At 38.9% G+C, this 17691-nt stretch overlaps 1 protein-coding gene across 1 annotated transcript; it reads right to left on the reverse strand.

Moving 5' to 3' along the window:
* Nucleotides 1-369: 369 nt before the first annotated feature.
* LOC115690885 (serine carboxypeptidase-like 17) lies at nt 370-6793 on the reverse strand. The gene is made up of 14 exons (XM_056307569.1): nt 6672-6793; nt 6440-6585; nt 5411-5487; nt 5024-5146; nt 4819-4921; nt 4240-4277; nt 4047-4148; nt 3253-3339; nt 2950-3108; nt 1474-1545; nt 1248-1366; nt 970-1083; nt 651-705; nt 370-502 (listed from the first exon to the last, which is right to left on the reverse strand). Exons 1-14 carry the CDS (start codon nt 6791-6793, stop codon nt 419-421), a joined length of 1401 nt encoding a protein of 466 aa, XP_056163544.1. The 3' UTR covers nt 370-418.
* Between the last annotated feature and the right edge of the window lie 10898 nt (nt 6794-17691).

The following is a 17691-nucleotide window of genomic DNA, read 5'->3' on the forward strand; positions in this document are numbered from 1 at the left end:
AGGTGCACAGAGGAGCGTAATACGGATCATGTCAACAAGAAGTGCCCTGGGGTTTCGTCAAACATAATCCACACGGAACAGTTCAACTGCCAAAGCATTGATTGCACACAATATGAAACGTGTTGGTGATGGCTTAGCTCGAGGAGGCGGGCGTCGGCAGTACTGAGAGGAGGGGGCCAAGCATCGGATGAGCCGGATAGGATTTTGGATAAGGACCTTACACCAAACATTATCGTTGGACGTCAAATCTATATCGACAAGCCATCCTAATGTAATGGCAACTATGGATTCAAATAATGATAAGTTGTGACCATCCATACTGAGTGACTGTAGAAACGCCACTAAAGAAAAATATTATCGCATCGGCCAGATGTTTATTATATGTAACTGCGAATTAAAAGGGAGCTACAATTGCAAATTAAATGTAATAGTAATCGAACCACCTATTAATCAGTTCAAAACATTCTTTGGGCTTGTATTCCGGAGCTGTGTGTCCCCCTCCCTGCACAAAGGAATTCATTTAACACTTTCGAGTACGACCCAAAATTTTTTAAGGAGCCAAAACAGTAAAATTAGAATATGAAAATGGGAAAAAGTTAAGACAAAAGAGTTTTTAAAGTAGAGATTATTGTATATATGGATGTCCTTGCCTTGACGGTTGCATATGTTAAAAGGGATGGGAAGTAAGAATATAGCGTAGTATACCTACGAGAGAAAAATAAGAGAGCGAAGTAAGCACAAGCAGCTGAGATACCAAGTAAAAGATATAATAAATATTATAAATGATAAATTGTCTAGACATTGTACATACTTTGCCTAATTAGTCTAAGGTAACTAGGATAGAGATACTTATGTTTTCACCATACTAGAGCCTCACTCGATAAAATCGACATAAGTACAGGAGTGTCGGGACAATGCGTCAGAAAATTGAACTGTACTGTAGTTAGAAGGTTGTGATTAAAAACGAACCCGGCAACTTGTCCATCGACGAACCACGCTTCCCAATCTTGAGAAATTGTCAGATTCAATGTTTCGATCCAAGCCAGCGTTCCCACGTACGGAACGACCATGTCATGATCACCGCTAGATTTTAAAAAATTATATTAAGTGAAGTAAGTCATTCGGTTGATGGGTGGTTATGGCACAAAAAAGAAAAGAAAAACACAATTAAACAATTAAGCTTTGGACACATCACATTATAAGAATATCAGTTGCATAAGTCATATTGCAAAAAGATGCTTAATTACCTATATATGAGCACCCGAAATCCCATTTTTATGAGCTCTTTGTGTATGTCAATGACATCCGAGACAGTGTATATGTAAGATAAAGTCTCATTGCACCTCACCCACTTCTCAATTGTCCCCTGGCTTATCAATTAACACATTGCAAAACATAGGGAAAATAGATATAAGAAAAGACAGAAAAGATCAAAAAGTGATTTTATGTAAGTAATATCACCAATTGACATACCTCTCGGACATGAAGAGCATCGTGAACCGCTCTGTCGCTAGCCCAAATATAGGAGTACATATAGTTATAATTCTACATTGAAAAACACGATTACAAAATTAAAGCGTGAACTTTGCAATTTGATAATGATTCTTTCTCTTTAATTTGCAGATAAATATCACATAAATTTCCTAATAGCACCTTTAACGTGATGGAGACCGGATTGCCGGACCCATTACGGTGCATTTGATGGTCCTGGGCGGTCCCAGGGCAGTCCTTTTACTTTAGCATGTCATTCGGGGTATTTCCGGGTTCATTCGGGCTCCTTTAGAGCTCAAATAAGCGCTCTGAACCCGTGGTCCAGCGCCTTTAGCCCGCTAAACAGCCGGCCTCAGGTCCTTATTTGGCTCCAATGGGGGTCCCGAGCCGACCAGGGACGTCCCTTTCACATTAGTACGTGATTTCAGGGTTGGATCGCATGTTTAGGCTTTATAGTTGTCTAATTCATGTTACCGTAATTGATTTGTGGTTAATTTACATGTTTAGTGTAATTTAATTGTTTAATCATGGTATCTTTAGAATAGATGAAAAATAACAAAAAATGATAAAAGTAAAAGATAAAAGGACTGGAATTTGCATTTAGTGGTTAATCATTTGAGGAATATTCTAACTCATGCTTGGTTGCACTGCATGTTATTAGATATTCCATTGTCATCATTTAGTTTTAGGATGTATTTAATTCAAGGCATTTGAATGTTTAATGTAAAAATAATAAATATGAAGATCAAATTGGCATTTAATAGTGAATTGCATATTTAGGGTTTGTTCAATTTATACCCAATCATAAATAGTTCTGATTGAATATTGGACAATCATTACCAAAAATATAAGAATCGGAATTGCATTTAGTTGTGAATTGCGTGAATAGAGCTAGTTTAATCTATTTTGGGTCTTAGTTCGTCACCGTTGAATATTATGTGATCATCACTTAGTTTGTTTAAGGAAGCACGCATTATTTAGTTTTAAATTATGCGCACATTTAACTTTGGTACCTTACCAAAAAAAAAAAAACTTTGGTATAGCTCGCAGGGATCCTGTCCCGAGCTTTATAGTAAGGCGGAGTTATATTCTTTACCCGACATCTTATTGGGTTTCATTTTCGGACTTCACATTAAGTTGCATTATTATTATAGCAATTTATTTATTGTGATGAATAGATGTAGTTTAATTGTGTGGGTTAATAATACATGGTGCTTAGGATTTTTGAAATGAGCAATATTGCATGTTTAAACGTTTTCGTAAAGAGAAAAAGGTATCAATATTGGGCGTTAAACATTTGTAGCGTAAATCAAGGCCTACGACCGAATATCTGGTTCGTGGAAATAAAACATCATCCCACATTATTTACTGAAAAAAATTTAAATTTCAATTCATGACTCATATTATTTACTGAAAAAAATATGGCAAAAAGAGAAAACATAAATCTGATACACTTACTCGGCACCAAACCCGAGGAGCTTCTGGCGTGGGAAGAAGGAGAAGTGAACGGTCTTGATTTATCAAGCCGGAGTCCCACGTACCACCCACCGTTGATTTCGGAGTCTGAGGCAGGCAGTTCGGTTCAAGAATGTTTGCTTCACATATATTTTCCAGGCACTAAATTAGCAAAATTCAAAGATTTCAATTCATGAAATTTCCAACAGGAAAAGAAAATAATCAAAAAGGGGAAAAAGACAACAACAAAAAAAACATTAAATTGAGAGGAGAGAAGAGAAGAAAACAGAATGAATGCCCACCAACCTTGGCCACCCCTTCAAGGTCATTGACACAAGCAGCATTGCTTAAGTTAACGTCGACGTAATCGCCATTACAATTAGTTTTAGCTGACTGAAAGCACCAAAAAGGTAAATATTTTTGGGTCCAATATCAAAATACAAATAAGTGATTAATGGAGAAAGAATCGACGCGGAAAAGAAAATCCCACAACACACGTTCTTACCTTTTGTTTTCTCGCTTTTAATGATATGGGAAAATGACTCTAATAGTCTCCGAACTTTGGCCCAATGTGTAAGGTGGTCCTTGAACTTTAACCAGATATGCAATGTGATGCAAGAACTTTTAATTTATTCAATATCGTCCCGGAACTTTTGAACTGTATGATCATGTTCAATGTAGTCTTTCCATTAATTCAAGTGCATGGACTGCATTAAATATTTTCAAATAGTTCAGGGATTACATTGAAAAAGTACCAAAAGTTTAGAGATAACATTAAACAAATTAAAAGTTCAGGGACTACATTGCACATCGGGCCAAATTTCAGGGATTATATTGAACAAATTAAAAGTTCGGAGACCACATTACACATTTAATCAAAGTTCAGGAGTTGATTGTGTCATTATCCCTAATGATATTAGATTCGCAAAGAGACTTAAGAATTTTTTTGAAAATCGTCTCACATTCTCAAAACAATAATACACGTTCTACATCTAATACATCTAATATACATATCAAATAATCTTTTCAAACACTATGCAATAAAGAAAAGCATGAACTTTTTTCACACGATTTGCTATAAACACAATGGAAGTCGTTACCTCGTATAGCTCATCAGATATAAGAGCCTTCAAATGCGCGAACGGGACTATTGAATTCATGTCACTACTTATATTTGTTGCAGGGTTTCCAAGCAAGTAACCCTGAATCAAATTCGACCGATAAGTTTCATCATTTCGGAAAGGAAATGCGAATTAGGGAACAATGTATCAATGTGATGATAGTGATAGTTACCTCAAGATTCATCTTAGGCTTCAAACCGACATCGTTTCCTAGTAGAAATCATAACGGACCAAGGTTAAAGCATGTTAGCCTTAAACACAAGCTTTGTTGGAAAATCAAGAAAAATAATCAGGAACGATGAGCTTAAAGAATAACTAACAGCCCACAAATTAATTGTTTGGAACCCTGATTTGGTGTCGATACTCGGTAGGCTATGTTGCTTGGGCTTTTGGTTTTCCTTTCACGTCTAAAATGCATAACTTGAGCACGAAATAAAGAATTATTCTATAAAGTAAATTACTAAGAAAAAAAAAACTCTGGACTGAATGGTTAAGTGATTAGTTTTTGTCATAGATCTGAGGATGAAGTTTTATCCAATCAGTGTACAGAGACATGATAGTTAGTATATTTTATGAAAGTTAAGACTGGTCTAAATTGACTTTTATGTTTTACCATTTGTTTAATTTAAATTTTGGGGTGTGTACACTAATACTAAATCCTTCAAAATATTTAAATGTTGACAAATAGAATCGCATCTATAAATGCTTATTGAACAAGCAAACAGAAAATAAAATGAATAAACAACCATACCCTTAGCAACTTGCAGAGTGACCATTGGAACAGTGATACCCGAGTAAGAATCCCCAGCAATGTAGAGTGGGTTGCTCAGAAACTCAGGATGGAGCTTAAGCCACTAAATCACAGCTCAAGCAGCAAACCCAAAAGACAGAAGAAATTATAAATTTTAATTATGCAGAGGCTCTCCTTTACATGAAAGATTCATTTTTCACTTTACCTTCCAAAGAAATTCATACGTTGCAGCGGCCGAAACGTTGTCGTTCATATTGTAGCTTTCCCAGCTATTTGCGTAGGAGAATCCAGTTCCAACAGGCTGATCTAGGAATATAATATTCGCCACCTGTGTCGACATTAAGTTGCCAATCCATGAATAGAGTGTATCATGAGCCTAATGGCTTGCTAATCCTAGTTCAGATCGGTCGAATTAGCAACGAGACCATTAAAAAAAAAACTTTCTTAGCGGTTCGGGAAAATGATTTTTGGGCTTGATACTTGCCTTGCCCCGCTAGTTGATTAGGTATACTTAGCGATTGTCCAATCAAGTTATGAGTGTCATGTGACAAAAATTATAACTTGGAAGAAAAAAAAATTCAATTCTTGTTACCTTTGTCCATGAATATTCATGCAATTGTAGAGTTGGTCTGTCTCTGGTAGAGTTCTCGTAATTGAACGTGAACGGACCTACATTCAACGGAATGAATATGTCACATTTCACGTATTAGAATTCATAAATTTCAAACTGTAATGGCATTCGCATTTTTTTTAAAGTACACAATCTTTACTTAACACATTCAATAAATAAATGACTGATGGTAATTAGAATCTAACCAAATATATTAATAAAAAGGTATCAAATACAGCTTTTTCCATGTATGGTAAGAGATTGATGATATTCGGTTATCAATTTGTAATTGTCGTCAAACAACTTTTTTATTCTATTTTCAACACCATGCTTTATATATGTGAAAAGAAATATAATAATTTGTGTGTACGAGCATGATCAGCTAATTAACTCCTGTCCAAATTGGTGGAGAATATTTCTCTTAAGGATAATTCTTTCTGCACTCATTTTAATAGAATCATTTCGAGTTGAAAGAGTGCCTTGCCAAAAAAATTAGGGCTAACTTTAAAATAGCCGGATCAAATCGAATTGAATTGAAATTACTATTTCGGTTCACTCTGGAGAGTAGTTAGATCTACTATAACTTAATAGGCAAATCCATGACACGTGTCCCCAGTGGTAAAGGAATTGGGTGGGGTAGGCTTGTTTAGTTTTGGGTGTGAGATTCGAGTCCCAATTAGTGTTCGAGAACTTCATGACTAAAATCACATGTTGTGAAATGCAAATGTTAGATTTCACCATGGGCGGTTGAGATTTCAAAAGATAGATTCATCCGTTTAAATAAGTTGTCCTACCCTTTAAATTGGGTCTCATTCCCCCCGCCTCCTCTTTTGAACTTGTTATGTTCGGAAGCACATCTCATGTGTTCATCTATATTTACTTTTTGAAATGAAATGATCCATTTCCAATCAAAATAATAAATAATAAGTGGTCCCACCAGGTCCGATAGGCCCGGCTCAGTTTTTAGTTCACTTGTGTTTGGCGAAAGCGAAGGTTTGAAAGGGAACATACCGATCTCATACAATATTGCGGAGAGAGCGGAGCAACCGGGGCCGCCTGTGAGCCACAGCACCAAAGGGTCATCTTTCGGACTCCTCTCTGACTTGACGAAGTAATAAAACAGCTGAACATCTTCCAACTCCCCCACTCCAATGTATCTAAAACACAAAAAAGGAAAAGAATCAACAACAACATGCAAAGATTCAAACAACTGTAGAGAGAGAGAGAGAGAGGTTTCACTAACCCAGTTTCGAGATAGAAAGGGAGGTCACCGAGCAATCCGGGAAGAGACTTGACCACTGTTTGGGAGAGTCCAGATTGGAAGAGAAGACGAAGAGCAAGAAAATGAAGCACCCACCACTTCATACTTTTGGAGAATGGAGGGAGAATTCCTTAGGTTATAAGGGAACTGTGTTTCATTCACGCTCCTCTGACTCTTGCAAAGATTATGCTCATCGTGCAAGTCCATCATATATAGTGAAGACTAGGGTGTGCCCGATGTGTGGTGATTAGTGCCTAATTGTGATGGATCCAATAAAATATAGAGTAACTATCATGTAGTCTCCACTAGCGGATGATACGGTAGACAGAGCCTATCCGAAGCTACAAATTGCGTGGAAACTTGTGTTTCGTGATTGGCTCGGTTTAATAGATTACGCCCCACGCAACAATTTCTTGTGAAATACAAAAGTTGTGAGGTTAGATTAGCTAGTATACCCCTTAATGATTCATGTCATGTCGAGATGAAATTTGTCTGCTTAAAATGGCGTTTCACGTTATTTGATAACAATCGAGATTTGAGCAACAATTTTGTTCACCCGAGGAGTGTAATGAGCAAGGAAGTGATCGTTGCATCGGCGCCTTCAATTTCTTTTCATAGAATAAGTTTGAGAAATGGAGGGATCGATCATATGATTAGCTGCAAAACGTGGAGGGCTCCATCGCCCCTTCTCACCGTTGAAGGGGAGGTACACCAAACGGAGTGCGAATAAGGCAAAATTAGGATTAAAGCTTTGACATTGATTCCATAAAGAAGAAATTAAGTAGCATAAAAGCCAACACCAAATATTAGTTATTTCGACTTTCAAAAATCATTTGCGCGTAACAGGAGATGTGCCAATGCATTGAAAAATGTAAAGTATACTTATCAAGTGCCCTCTAATTACTAGAAACACTCTAAGGTTTTACAAAATTAGAGGGAAAATTGTTCAAAAAGTCATAAATCTATTGCATTTTTATCAATTTAGTCCCAAACCTTTTTACGATTTGCCAATTAAGTCCATCCAATCAATTTTGGCTGGATATTGCTGACATAGACAATGGCCGTTCTACATGGCACAATCAGCGCTCATGGTCAATGCTGAAATGGATAATTTTTAATAATATTTTAATATTTTTTCGATTTATATTGAATTTTTTGTATTTTATTTTATTTTTTCTTTTCTTTTCTTTTCTTTCCTTTTCTTTCTTTACTTTTATTTTATTTTTTTACATGTTAAGGGCCGGCAAGGGACCGCCGGCCCCCAACTAAGGTCCGGCGACCCCCACCGACCATTGGGCGAGGGCTTCGCCAATCAACGGTAGGGGCTCAATAGCCGGGTGTGAGGGCAGCTAGCCCTCGTTGGCAACTAGGCAAGGGTCGTGGCCCTCGCCTAGCCATGAGTGAGGGCTACGACCCTCGCTCAATGGCTAACGAAGGCCACAACCCGCACCAGCCCTCTCCTAGTTTTCGGCGGGGGCCGCTAGGCCTTGGCCGATGGCTGGCAGCCCCTGCTAGCCCTTAAAGATTAAAAAAATAAAAAAAAAATTAAAGGAGGAAAAAGAAAAAGAAAGAAAAGAAACTAAGAGAAAATAAAAATATAATTTTTATTTTTTAAAAAAATTATAATATTATTAAAAATTATCCATGTCAACCGGCATCCACATCAACGGTTTCCGGCCTAAATTGATCAGATAAACTCAATTGGAAAAAGGTGAAAAAGGTTTTAGATTCAATTGTCACAATCAAAAAGTTTATAACTGAATTGGAAAAATGTGCAATAGATATAGAACTTTTTGGACAATTTTCTCCAAAATTAAATGTCGGATGAGCTCAATCGAACACGGAATTGTAGAGATGAGAGAGGATATTTATTTCAGCATCGTGGCCGAATAGGAACACTGGAAAGTAAATGATTATTCAGTAAATTCATTATCAAGTATTATGTTATATATGGAAATAAACTGTTTTACCTATATTCAAAATACAATTGCATAAGATACATGCGAATTAAGAAACTTTGGCTTTGGCAATGGAAAAGTTCATGTCCCCAGAATTAAGTCATCAGTAAGATGCTATTACACTAAAGGTGTTATAACAATTTATTACATCGACGATGTTTATTGTATAAATCCGAGAATTAAAAGGGAGCTACAACAGCAAATTAAATATAAAAATAATCGAACCACCTATTTATCATCTCAAAACATTCCTTGGGCTTGTATTCTGGAGCTGTGTGTCCTCCTCCCCGGACAAAGGAGTTACATATAACACTTTCAACGTACGACTCACAAATTCTAAGTAGCCAAATTGAATGAAATATAGAATACAAAAATGGGAAAAAGTCAAGAAAAAAGAGTTTGTAAATAAGAGATTATTGGATATGAATCTGCTTGCCTTGACGGTTGCGTAGGTTAAAAGGGATAGTAAATAAGAATATAGCGTAGTATACCTACAAGAAAGAAAGAGGCCAAAGTAAGCACAAACAACTGAGATACCAAATTAAAGATATAACAAAAATGAAAAGAAATATATGTACTTTCTTTATTACCCTAAGGAAACTTGGATGGAGATGCTTATTCTTTCACGATTATCGAAAATACGGGAGCCTCACTCGATAAAATCAACATAAGCATAGGGGTGACGGGATAATTTGTCAAAAATTTCAACAGTACAATAGTTAGAAGGTTGTGATAAAAAAATAAACCCGGCAACTTGTCCATTGACAAACCACGCTTCCCAATCTCGAGAAATTGTCATATTTAGTGTTCCGATCCAGGCCATCGTCCCCACATATGGGATGAACATGTCGTGATCACCACTAATCCCGTTGATTGGTTATGGCACAAAGAAGAATACACAAAGCAATTAAGTAATTAACCTTTACACACATCACATCATAAGAAAATTAATTGCATAAATCATATTGCATAAAGATGCTTCATTACCTATATATAAGCACCCGAACTCCCCTTTTTATGAGCTCTTTGTGTACGTCAATTACTTCTTTGACAGTGTATGCGTATGATAAACTCTCGTTACACCTTACCCACATTTTAATAGTCCCCTGGCTTATCATAGGACACATCACAAAACATAGACAAAAATAGATAAAAAAAGAATAAAAAGTGATGTATATGTAATTAATTTTACCAATTTACGTACCTCTCGAATATGAAGAGCATCTTGAACTGCTCTATCGCTAGCCCAAATATAGGAGTACAGATAGTTATAACTCTACATTGGAAAAACAGGATTACAAAATTGAACTTGGAACTTTGTCATTACTATTTTCCGAAATTATACTTTATTTTGATGTTGATAACCGAATTTTGAGGTTAATGGATACTTATCAAAGCGTAACATAGTTGTATTTTTTACATAATTTCTGGATGTCACTACTAATCAATGACGTGAGCACGACTTATTGTTTTCCAATCTCTCTTGGACGTAAATTTTTAGGAACAAAGACATCACAAGTGACATAACTTTTGTATGACGCTCATTTGAAAGGCATAACATTTTTTTCTACATCTTAAGTGCCATAACTTTCAATTAATCACTTGAATGCCAAATTTTTTAAAAAATGACTATCCAAGTACCAAAAATCCAACATGGTATAGAACTCGTGGTGAACGTTTTTAAAAAGTTTTGACACTCAAGTAATCGTTTTAAAAGTGATATGGCACTCAAGCAATCGGTTAAAAAAGTTATGGTATTCAAGTGAGCGTCTTACAAAAGTTATAACACTTAAGTGAGCACCATTTAAAAATTATAGCACTTGCGGTGTCCTTTTCCTTGAATTTCTACATGTTTTCGTTTTCTTGACGGGAAATGGGTGATGAAGTAGAGAATCAAAATAATCTGAAAATCTGACCAATGAAGATGATGATCCAACAAAGATCTAATTAATTAAGTTATTTTTATTTTCACTAAGCAAAAAACAATTTTTTTTGTGTTCCAATTAAAAAAAATTATTCCAATTCTGAAAACATGTGATAGAATTATTTGCGAATTTAGTTGCCAACATTTATAGACTATCATACTACTCATATCAAGTCCAAAAATTATGAAATTAAAGTATGTAAAACTTCAAGATGTTTGGAGAAACTTTTAAGAGGATGTGTTTGGAAATTCGGATCACAAAAGTCTCCACAAAAATAACAAAACGAAGGGCTAAAGAGGATCCGTATTTGGGTTTTCCAGAATAAGAGTAAAATTGGCTCCGATTGGGAAAACCACCAAACTTAAACTATAGCCATTTCCTAGGGACTGAAATTGAGGATGTTACACCGGCCATGCCATGTAGTATAGACAATGCTGACTAGACCTCCACGTCAACGATTTCCAGCCAAAATTAGCCGGAAGAACTAAATTGGCAAATTGTCAAAATGTTGATGACTAAATTGACACAATCGAAATTTTTAGGACTAAATTAGCAAATCATCAAAATGTTTATGACTAAATTAGCACAATTGAAAACGTTTAGGATTGAATTGGCCGTCGTATAATTGATTTAGGATTTTTTGAACAATTTTCCCTTGAACATACTGTTGTACGTTTGCGTATGATACCGGGTAACAACTCCTTCATGGGCTTAGTTGATTTTCGAACTACAATTACAGGGTTCACGTCATAAGATATGAATGTGGAAGACCCTTATTTGGGGACATGCAGATGCTCCAGAAAGCAGGTTTAGGGGCTGCATGACAACCATTCTGTGCCTAGAAACAGATTATGGGCATAAATGATTCTTTTTTATTCTGTTCCCGGGAATAATTTCTAAGCATTTGAAGGTGTTTGGTAACTGCCCAAAATTTCTGTTCTTAGAATAGAAAAAGAACATAAATGCGTTTGGTAACTACACAAAATTTCTTTTTATTAATAATATTTTGAATGTTTTAATATTTCTTTCTTTTTTCTTTTTTTTTTTCCTTTTTTTTCCTTTCTTTCCCCTCCCTTCCTTGGCCATGGCCGGCCGCCGGCGACCGGCCACAGGCCAGCGCTGGCGAGGGCGTCGCGACCCTCGCTGCCGGCCTCGCCGGTCGCGACGGCGAGGTCGGCCTCGCCTTGGCTAGGCGAGGCCTTGCCGTCGCGGTCGCGAGCCGCCCTTGCCGGCCACCGGTGAGGGCCGCGACGCCCTCGCCAGCCCTGGCCTGTGGCCGGTCGCCGGCAGGTGGCGAGGCCAAAGAACAATAACAAACCAAAAAAAGGAAGAAAACCAAGAAGAATCAGTTCCGGAAAAATTGTTCCAGAATCAAGAAGCTACTTTTTTTGCTTCTTGATTCTGTTCCAAAACTAATTCTGGGTATAATTTTTTGCAAAATTGTGCCCAGGCACAAAAAATTTAAGGGTTAATACCACGAAAAATCCTAAACTTGTACACTTGTGACACATTTACCCCAAACTATTTTTTTGACCATAAAAAACCCCAAACTGGTACACCTGTGATAATTTTACCCTGAACTATTTTTTTGACCACCAAAAACCCCAAACTGGTACACCTGTGACAATTTTACCCTGAACTTACCACAAAAAACCCCAAACTGATACATATGTGACAATTTTACGCTAAATTAAAATTATAATATTATTTTTTTATTTTTTTCGAATTTTTATTTATTTTTTATTCTTTTCTTATCTTTTTTTTTTCATCTTCAACCTTCGATGGTCGCCGGTCCACTGCACCCGCCGAGGGGGAAGCCGCGAGGGCGGCCTCGCCGGGCGCCGGCGAGGGCGACCCTCGCCCGCGTCGGCGAGGGCCGCCTCGCCCGCCCAGTGGCAAGGGCGACCCTCACCCGACTCAGCGAGGGCGCCGCCCGATATCGGCGAGGGGCGCCCTCGCCGGATCTGGCGAGGGTGACCCTCGCCTGTGTTGGGCAAGGGCGACCCTCGCCCGACTCAGGCGATGGCGGCCCTCGCTCGACTCGGGCGATGGCGGCCCTCGCTCGACTCGAGCGATGGCGGCCCTTGCCCGACTCGGGCGAGGGCAGATCCGGGAGGGCGACCCGCCGAGATCGGGCGAGGGCCCTCGCCGGTATCCGGCGAGGGCCGCCCGCGCGCCAGATCCGGGCGAGGGCGACCCACCGCTGCGTCGGGCAAGGGCCACCCTGCCGGCGTCGGGCGACCCTCGCTGCGTCGGGCGAGGGCCGCCCTCGCCGGGTCGGGCGAGGACGGCCTCGCCCGCCCAGGGCAAGGGCAACCCTTGCCTCGACTCAGCGAGGGCGGTCCTCGTCCGACGCAGCGAGGGTCGCCCTCGCCGGTATCTGGCAAGGGCAGCCCTCGCCCAATACCGGCGAGGGTCGCCCTCGCCCGATACCAGCGAGGGCGACCCTCGCCTGCGTCGGGCGAGGGTCGCCTGACGCCGGCAAGGGCGGCCCTCGCCGGCTTCCGCCTCTGGCCGGTCGCCGGACCGGCGACCGGCCAGAAGTTGAAGGTGAAGGAAAAAAAAAGAAAAGAAAAGAAAAGAAAAGAAAAAAGAAAAAATTCAAAAAAATAATATTAAAAATTAGTTCGGGGTAAAATTGTCACATGTGTACCAGTTTGGGGTTTTTTGTGGTATGTTCAGGGTAAAATTGTCACAGGTGTACCAGTTTGAGGTTTTTTATGGTAAAAAAAATAGTTTGGGGTAAATATGTCACAAGTGTACCAGTTTAAGGTTTTTCGTGGTATTAACCCAAAATTTAACAAACGGATTTCTGTTTCCAAATTGATTCTGGAAACAAAAGAACAAAATCAGTTACTATTTAGCAAGTTGCCAAACGCACCCTCAGTACCATCAAATATCTGTTCATTTTCTGGCACGTCCATAATCAAGTTTTTTAGTAGAACTATTTTGAGTTATCGTAATCAAACATCGATGCTGTTGCTCACATTTTTCTTTTACATTTCTATAAGAGTAAGTTGCCAAGTCTCCTTCGAGCATCCATATATATAGCTACTGAGCTTTGAGTGTTCATCAAGAAATAGTGGAGAAGGATCTAAATAAGCTTTTTAGGCCAAGTTTAAGAGTTGAAGTGTCCTGATATTGTTTCAAGGTTTGCTCCCCTTAGCACTTGTGCTTCGAGACTCATGGATGGCTTATCGCAATTAAGGGATTTGTGCTATGATGAGACTTGTCATGATTCTTGAGTGCAGAATGCAGCTAATAGAAGCTGCTTCACACCTTTAATTGATAGGAACCAAAATTGTCCATCATCGGATAATTGATATTTGGCGACTAAGTAGAAGATTTAGCACTCAGATGCCAATGCGAAGCGTGCATCAGGAGATTGAATTTCAATGCTAGAGTTGTAAATTGGTTCACTTACTAGGACGTGCTCGAGATCGAGATCGAGATCAAGAGGGGGGGGCCGGGGTTGTTGGGGGCTAAAGTAGATTACCGTTTTATACTTTAATCCTTTACGTATGAGCAATCAACCTCAAGACTCTCAATTAAGGGTAAGGGATATTTCTCTTTTGGCCGATAGGGCAAGAAATTTACTTGAAGGATGATCAACCTTTCTAAAATGAACTGGTAAATTAATAAAATTGATAAGCAAGACACATACAGGTTGGTGAGCAATAAGTAAAATTGGTAAATAAAGAAAATAAGATTGATAAATAACTGAAAGAAGAGTTGTTATCCGAAAACTAATGAATTATTCAATTGCAAAAAGTTGGTAACTCAAGCAAATAAAATTGTAATTTAATGTGTTGGTAAGAAAGTTAAATAAAAATTTGTAAAAGATAAGATAGGTTCTTTCAGAAATTAAGAGTAGTTGGTAATTAAAAATAAATAAATATTGATAACTAACTCAAATAAGAGTTGTTAGCCCAAAGCTAGTTTATAATTTGATTAGAGGAAATTTGGTTACCACTCTAAGGTTGATATTTCTAAAAAGAGTTGTTTATTTAACATGTTGGTAGAAAAAAAAATAGAAGTTGGTAATTCAATAGAAAAGTTGATAAATTACACAATCGTGAGCAACTCAAATGAAAGCTAGTAAAACGAAACTTGTTGGTAGTCTAATAAGAGAAATGCTGGTAAGTCACACAAATAACGATTGGCAAATTCGCATAAGAGGTGGTAAATTAGAAAGTTGATAAATGATGAAAAAATTGATGAATCTAGAAAAAATCAAATGAGTGGTGGCAAGTAACTCAATGATTAGTATGTCACGTATACAAAGATGAGTAAATTAATATAAGATTTGATAAATATAAGGGGTAGATAAGAAAAACAAATAAAAGTCGGTAAGAGATAACAAGCTTGTAAATTATCAAAAAAAGTTTGCAATTCAATAAAAGTGTCGATAAGTTATCAAGAAATTACAAAAAAATTAGGTGATCAGTATTACCAATAGTTTTTTCACACAAACATTTTCAAATATTTACCAGCATGGAAAAAAAATCCTATTCTTTTTAAATAGATCAGTAGAATTGTCCTTGCTCATATAATGGGATTCTTGTTTATCAAATATTCGTAGTTTTTCGTTGGTCGATGTTGTGATTTTGGGACACAAGACATAGAGATCAACAGTTTCAACATTAAGATTGCAGATCAAAAAAGTTTTAATTGAACAAAAGAATGCGATTGATCAGCATCCCATACTTGTCTGGTCTTTAGCCCAGAGAAAGTCAGGGTTTCTTTAGTTCAATTGGGAATGATTCTTTTTCTTTCTCTACACTAACCAAATAACGAGGAGAAGCACGACATGAGAATTTGACCGGGAAAACCATTCGATTCAGCTTTCATTTATTTCTACTTATACATAGAGAAAGAAGCAGTCGAAAGCAACCAACATGTTCAACATGTGTTGAACTGCAACCCAAAAAGGGCTCATCTTCTCTTGCATGATGCTATTGAGTGCCCGACCTTCCCGAACCGGCCCCGCCGCCTAAGGGGTTAGGCTAATGGATTACTAAGTTAAACCTAGCTCAAGCTCTCCCAAGTCCATACCAATTCACGACTTAAGTTTAAGTTGTTAACATGCAAATCAATTTCATCTAAGAGTCGACACTAATCAGTTTTTGATGGGTCGATTAGACACCCAAGTAAAGCACGGGAGAAATGCTTTACTTCTACGAACCAGAGATTCAATTGGTACGGAGACTTGATTACACTAATTGACCAATTAGTGCCCTTTCGGTACCTAACCTTGTTCAATTACCGCCTAACGTATTCACACTAATCGGAAGTCTCAAAATTTCATTCCTAACTAAGCTAAGGGAAGCAACAATTAATACCTAAACCTAACATGCATAGTTGACCACATGCGAGATTAAATTAAACGCGCAATTCAAAGCGTGCGAATCAAACGAGGTGCAATCAAACATAAGCTAATCACACAAAAAAAGGAGAGAAAAACAATTTTAAAACCCAATTTCCAATTTTTGATTTTCGAAATTTTTTAAAATTTTTTTAATATTAAAATAATAAATAATATAATAATATAAAAATCGGATCCGGGTCGGATCTCCACATCCGACCCGGCTCGGGACTGACCCGGGCGCGCCGGCCCGGGTCCACGACCGGGACCGGGTTCATTTATTGAGCCCGGTCTGGCAAGTAAAATAAATAAAGAAAGAAAAAGAGGCCCAGCCCGAATTTTTTTTTTTAAAAAAAGAACAAAGGCCCAGCCCACTATAAATAAAAACCTGAACAACACTTCAGCCCAAATCCCAATTTCGGCCCATCCGCGAAAGGCCCGGGATCTAATCAAACCCACTCTAATAACTAAAAGGCCCAAAATATTAAAACGCCAAATAAACATAAAATCGGCTCAAATACTAACTAAACCCTACCCGATTGCGACCCGTACACCCGACCCGGTCACCGGCCGCGAACCCGACTTGCGGCCGCGGACCCGAATCGCCGGAAACCCTACCGGCCACCGGCCGCCGATCCGTTTTTCTTTTCTGATTTCTTTTTTATTTCTTCTATTTTCCTTCTTTTCTTTTACTTTTTTCTTCTCTCCTGTCTTTTCTTTTCTTTTCTACTTTTTTCTTTTCTTTTCCCTTGGACGCCTTCTCCTCTTGACTTTTCCTCCCCCTTTTTCTTCTGCTTCTTTTTCCTCTTTTTTTTTTTCTTTTCTGGATGTCTTCTTCCCATTGCCCAGAAGCCTAATACATGAAGCCCAGAATGCCAACTCTTGCTTCGCACTCTTGCTACCCAGAAATTTTTAACGCCTACGCGTTTGTTCTAAAATACCAGAACTTCAACAACAATAATAACGTCCTATGCTCAACAAGAACGACACTATCTCGCACTACCAAACCAAACCAAACATTAGAGTTAACGAGTTTTACCATCGTCCGTCGCAATGACCAGCCAAACACATCACATGCGCAGCTACATCATCAGAGAACACCGATGACGGAGGAACGGAAAAGCACAAACATGGAACAACAAGGGCATTTGTCATGAGCCGTGCCGTTCGGGGAATCATACAACCCAACCCCATCTTCACGCATCATAAACCAACGTACATCCTGGCATTTCAACAACCCGGACTCGAGAGAAAAGTTTACGGATCTAGTTGATGCATTTCAGCAAACACGTGGCGGGTGTCAATCGAAGGATCAAATAAAAAAACGAGCAAGCTGAGGCTCAAATACACAACCACAAAGAACACAGCATTAAGGACAACAACCACGACAGCCGGGGAAGGCTCGACGACGCTCGAAACCGCGTACGGTCGGGCGCCGGCGAGTCTCAGCCCCGGTCAGCCAAGACCCAAAAACAGAGCACGGTTCGGGCGAAACAGGGGGATCGACGGAGTTCCCTCCTTGGCTCGGCAGCGACGGATGAGGACGAGTTTGACAGATCGGACTATGTCCGGTCACCTCGCACGCTTCCGAGCCGAGATCCTCGGAAAATCGACCCTCCAAATCAAGCAAGACTTGGCGGAAACTCGGATCTAAACTTACCAAAAAAAATGACGTGAGGGGAAGGAAGGGCGATTCTCGGCCACGACACCAACCGACGAGTGCCGGGGGATGTGGCCGAGTTCTCTCTCTCTCG

This window comes from Syzygium oleosum, unplaced genomic scaffold (assembly GCF_021117445.2).
Source record: "Syzygium oleosum isolate NSW1041296 unplaced genomic scaffold, Sole_v2.1 Sole_v2.55, whole genome shotgun sequence".
Classification (NCBI taxonomy): Eukaryota; Viridiplantae; Streptophyta; class Magnoliopsida; order Myrtales; family Myrtaceae; genus Syzygium; species Syzygium oleosum.

Excerpts from the sequence above, each read along its gene's own strand:
- LOC115690885 (XM_056307569.1), bottom strand. The coding sequence starts at position 6,793 with ATGAAGTGGTGGGTGCTTCATTTTCTTGCTCTTCGTCTTCTCTTCCAA. Across the intron at positions 4,278-4,818 it reads CACTCTGCAAGTTGCTAAGG|GAAACGATGTCGGTTTGAAG; the intron begins GTATGGTTGTTT and ends GATTTCTACTAG. Across the intron at positions 706-969 it reads GTCGATGGACAAGTTGCCGG|GTATACTACGCTATATTCTT; the intron begins GTTCGTTTTTAA and ends TTTCTCTCGTAG.